The sequence below is a fragment of the Morone saxatilis genome, unplaced genomic scaffold, assembly GCF_004916995.1.
Source record: "Morone saxatilis isolate NCDOM2014 unplaced genomic scaffold, NCSU_SB_2.0 Contig3, whole genome shotgun sequence".
NCBI classification, from domain to species: Eukaryota; Metazoa; Chordata; class Actinopteri; family Moronidae; genus Morone; species Morone saxatilis.
Genome location: NW_023339873.1, coordinates 10,836,241 through 10,841,508, shown reverse-complemented (window position 1 = coordinate 10,841,508; position 5,268 = coordinate 10,836,241). Strand labels below are relative to the sequence as shown.

The 5,268-nt window shown below is 42.5% G+C and overlaps 1 protein-coding gene across 1 annotated transcript in view; it reads left to right on the top strand.

Moving 5' to 3' along the window:
* Positions 1-1,028: 1,028 nt before the first annotated feature.
* LOC118336921 (brain-enriched guanylate kinase-associated protein) overlaps positions 1,029-5,268 on the top strand; it is a 44,848-nt gene continuing 40,608 nt past the window's right edge. Inside the window, exon 1 of the mRNA XM_035673686.1 lies at positions 1,029-2,400. Within this exon, the coding sequence (XP_035529579.1) occupies positions 1,029-2,400 (1,372 nt within the window). The remainder of the gene's footprint in view (positions 2,401-5,268) is intronic.

The following is a 5,268-nucleotide window of genomic DNA, read 5'->3' as shown; positions in this document are numbered from 1 at the left end:
ACACGATACATCAAATTATGTTGTTATGCTACCTTTTAAAAATGTGTTTCACAAGATAAATATAGATTTTAGAGATTACCCGTGGTTGTTATAACTGACTCTCAGACTAGGCAGTTGTGGAAGACGCCACAGAGTGATATGTTCATAGAAAGAAATTGTAGTACTTTGATGTACTACCAACCTGTATTATCCTTTCAGCTGGAGAGCTGATGCCTCTAATAGGAGCTGCATCTTTAAAGACCAGGTGTCTGGACAAGGTAACATCTGCTGGGGAGGCTCCTTTTCATCTGAGCAAGAGGCACCAGCTGCTGCCTCTGCACCAAACAACCTCCATAGAGATGTTCTGTCTTAAGATGAAATAGATTGTAGGAGTGACGAATTAATGATATCAAGTGTGTCTTGAGGGACAAGTTAAAGTTAATGAACATAATCTTGTACATTCATCACAGCAAACACAAGAACAAACCACTTAAAATACCATGTGTGACAGATTGATCTGTGGCCACTTTGCTGCCCACTAAGCAGATTTCACGTGGTAGTTGTGGTCAATATCTCTGACCTAGATATCCAGCTGCTTTCCAACACCATCATTGTCAATACACTAATTCATTACTGCTGATGCCCACAGACAAAGCACTGGCGATGCAGCTGTTGATCTATTATTCTATTTTAAAAAGAAAAAAACAGAATGGACATTGTCAGCCTATGAATGGTAATGAAAGTAGGTTGGTTGACATCCAAATGACTAGCTGACTCTAACCCCTTTGAGATCTCATTGTATACTGAGCTGGGCCAGTGAAAGTGTGTCACACTGCAACAGCTTGGGTGCACTGCTGGTGGCCTGGACAACTAGGGCAGACAATTGAAATTGGGCAAAGCCAGAGGACAGAAAGCCATTGGAAATCTGTTCTACTGAGCCTGACATGGTTCACTTGTGTGTGTCCATTTCAGATGATGGTCTCAGACTCGAGTCTGTACAGAAAGGATCACAAAAGACTGTTCGAACTAGGAGAAAGAAGGCAATTGATATGGCTACTCTGCGGCGCCAGCCAAGGTCCAGAACAGCCTCAACTCGGCAGGATCGCGGCTCCTGCTCTTCAACCGCTTCTTGCCCTGTCTTCTCTGGACCATATAGTGACCATGAAGAAGACCCACCGCTACGCCGCCAATCCTCTCCTTTACTCAAAGGCTCCCTTTCCAGTCTGTACAACTCCAGTTTCAGTCCAAGCTCCAAAGGTTCCCTTTCTAGTCTCCAGGGGTCTGTTCCCTGCCTCAAAGGATCATTGCCAAGTCTCCCAGGATCTCTGCCTAGCCTCCAGCGCTCTTTATCCAACCTGAAGGGAACAATCTCTCGGTTGAAGCGGCGGTCACTGGGCAGCCTGGAAAACTCAAGCCCAAGCCCAAGCGCCAGCCCCAGCGAGAGGAGTACAAGTCCCAGTCTACAGAGCGCCAATGACAGCTCCAGTGATGATGATGGCAGTTGGGACACTAACAGCTGGAGCTCAGGGGCCACTTGCCTGCTACGGACTCCAGTTAAGCAAGATAGCAATGAGGCATCAGGGGAATCAGGTGGAAATTCTTGCACCACTCACCAGGCATCTGCTACTGCCATCGCGGAGCCTGAGGTAATTTACCAAAATCTTATCTTCTCACGTCCTGCTGCTAAAACTGAAAGTAAAGGAGGTTGTGCTCCTGAGAGGACTCCCACAACACTAAGGAAAGACGTGGGAACCCAAAGTGTGTCTTTGCCAAGCTTGTGCAAGAATGCCACTACAGTCTCATCTCATCAGCGGGACGAGAAGACCGATGACAAGCGCAAGTTCTCACAGTTCCTGAATGAGGTAACTTTCAGGGTGTTGAAATCTAATGGTGGTCCTCCTCAACAACAGCCCACCCTTCGACATAGCCACCCGTCTCCTCCACCACCGCTACCATCAACCCTGCCTCATCCATCTTTAACAGCCACACTACATTCAACACCAACAATCCTGCCACCACCACCATCTACAGCAGCAACAAATTTATGGTACAGTCCAACCAGCTCAAACCTCCAGACCATCAAGGAATATGATTCAAAGGACATTACCAGTTCCATCCAGCAGTGGAGCAAGACATTACCTAGCTGCAAGATCTTGGAGCCTGGGGATGTGTTGAGGAAAGTTAAAGGTGAAAGTCAGCCATACCCTGAGCATGACCTGGAGCCGTGTACAAAGATTCAGGCCCAGCCTTCCACTGGGAGACTTTATCTAGAGACAGACATTGACAGAGTAAGGCGATTTGATGAACTGGTAGCTAATGGCACCCTGGGGAAAGAGAGGAATGGAAAAGGGCTGGAGAAGGGTATGGAGAGAGAGAAGGAGAGGGAAAACAGGATTCAATGGGAGAGAAATGGAGGCTCGGGTATGGAGAAAGGGAAGGAGAAGAGAAAAGAAAGCCCCTGGGAGAGAGACAGAGGAATAGAGAAATTAAAGGAAAAGGATAAAGGGAGAGAAATGCCTTGCTGGGAAAAGGACAGAAGGATGGAAAGAGGCAGGGAAAAGGAGAAGAAAGTGGTACTTACGAGTTATGAGCCCCCTCTTCCTCAATCAACTTCCAGTGGACGGAATAACCCTTGCCCCGTCTTCAGCTGGCCAGAGGGATTTCCCAGAATGTCCTACAGGTCTACCTCACTACCCAGACCTATAAATATCACTGTGAGTACCACTATATTTAAAGAGTTGGTTCACCTATATTACAAAATCCATATTTCCTCACTTAACTCTGGTGGTAGGGGTTTGGTTGTATTAACTTATGCTTCGAGATATCTGTTTCTGAGATGTCAGTTGACACCCTAATCTGCCTGGAGTTGCATGGAATTTCACTTGAGGTGCTCCTAGCAATAGAAAATTACATTTAAAACGGTTGACAGTAATATTTATTTCCAAAAACAGCATCCTGGTTGCATTGTATACTCCACAGAACACATTCCTGTCACCAGACAAGAATCTTGATATTGACAATCCTGATAAAAACTGCATTACATATATGGTGTGGATATATAAGGTTGGGGAAGGATTGTAGTTCCAACAGTATGGCCAACTAGAACCTTTGGTTACATTTGAGGAAAGATCATGGTATTAGTTTTCATGTATTAATTTCATGTCTATGAGAAGGACATGAGCTACAGTTTCTTGGAGGAAAGTTGCGGTATATCCATTAGCCTGGCCTCTGTACTTTTACTTTGTGCCTAGCTACATAAAAGGCATAGTACTCCCTGCATTGGCACCAAACTCTGGCATTGGATTTAAATCATGAGGCACAGAATTGTCCTATATGAGTGTAGAAGAAAGTAGTTCCTGTGAATATTTGGTAGTGTTGGTGTTGGACTGACCTTGCTCTTTTTTCTTCCTAATGTCTTTCTCTCAACACCTCTGTTGGCAATGGAAAGGTGTAAACTACCATCTGCTACCATCTCTACTGATATACTTGAAGGTACCAGCTTTTAACCTGATAGAGGGAGTTTTTGGCGAAGAAAATAAAATCTGAAACATGCATCTTCAAAAACTGTGAACACACACCAGGTTTGCATTAATCAATAATTTATCATGATTTCTAGAAGCAGTCTAGAGGGAAGTAGTGAGCATACTGTCCGTTTATTACTACACTGTAAAAATGTATACTTTCAGTGCTACAAATGGTTGCCTTTGCTGACAAGCTTTTACTGAGAGTGATTTCTAGAATTAACATTTTAAACTTTCAACACACATGATCAAGATGAGGAATGCAGATGCAGATATAAGATTTCATTACATCATCGATAGTTACTTTATTATGTGTTATTTTAAGGGTAATGCTGTGATAATTTTAGGAAATTATGTCAGAGAGCAATATGCTGCTATATGTTTCCTCATCGTGCTGTAAGAGCAGATGTAGATTGCTGGAAATGAGGAGCCAATTTAAAAAGATTACACAAGCCTCTGATGATCACTCAAGGCTTGGATATAGTGTATTACATCACATTCCTCCTTGTTAGCTGAATATTACTCTTCTTATTAGACGTGAATCATTTATGTTGCGTGTTTTGCTTAATCACCCACTTGACATACAAAACAAAATCTGCAAACATGATTATTCATTTACGTGATGTGAATGGAGAATTTGAATTATTTGTTCATGCTGTACATGCTCAGGAATGTAGTGCATATGAAGACCATATCCTCACTTTCTTTTCAAACAGACTCAAAATCAAAGCACAACCTGCAATTTGAATGAATCTTGTGCATTTTGATTGCCAGGATGTTCTCAAAGGAGTGCTATGGTAAAGGTCTATATTACATCTCATTTAAATGCATTAGCATCTTTCTGCCCTGCGAGCATCTTACAGAGAGATAGCAAAGAGAAAGTATTGGTCCCTTTGGCATGTAATATTAAAAATACATTCACCCTTATTTACTGGTTGGGTTTCAAACAAATTTCACTATCCTGCCTGGCTGCCTGTGTGAAGGTAGCTAATACATTAATAATTTAAATACTTTTCTCCATCTTTTTTTGTGCTTTTGAGCCTCAGGCTTAGAAATGCCACTCAGTACGTGGCCTCTCACACCATGCTGCACTATTGTACAAATACTCTGCTGCTAAATGGGTGGACCTTGACCAATGTCCAGCAGTGAGGAAGGAGGGAGATGTTTGGGATGTAGCCTCCTGTTTAGAAATTCTTCACTGGATGGCAGCTCCCTAGCAACTGTTCAGCCGCTGAGTGGGTGTATGCATTGAAAGGAATACATTTGGTATCAAGAGAGAAAACTGCTGTATGTCAGCTTTTCACACAGATAGTGACTTGAGATCGGGTCATTGGACGGACAAGGAGGGAAAGAAAAAGTATACCCTGAACAGTTTTGTCTTGAAAAACATGTTTATACTGTATCTAAAGAATTCTACATACAGTATACTCTAATTTAAGGTAAATCTATGCTAAAGCGGCAAATTTGCAGTGCACAATGCTCAACAGCTTTTCAAAAACAAGAATGCCATCCAATAAAATGAGCATGAGACACCCAATACTAATGGTTAATAAAGATTAAAGGCTTAATTCTTAATTTTTTGAATGTATACTTGTATATTAAAGTTAAACTGGCATACATTTTGTGACAGACAGACAATGTTAGAGCCTAGCTAGTGAATATAGAGGAGCCTCTGGAGTTGGTGGGGACCACGTAGGAGCTAAAAGGAGAGTGAATATTTGACTTAGATTGAGGAGGTGGCCAAAAACATGACTCCAAATGAATGATC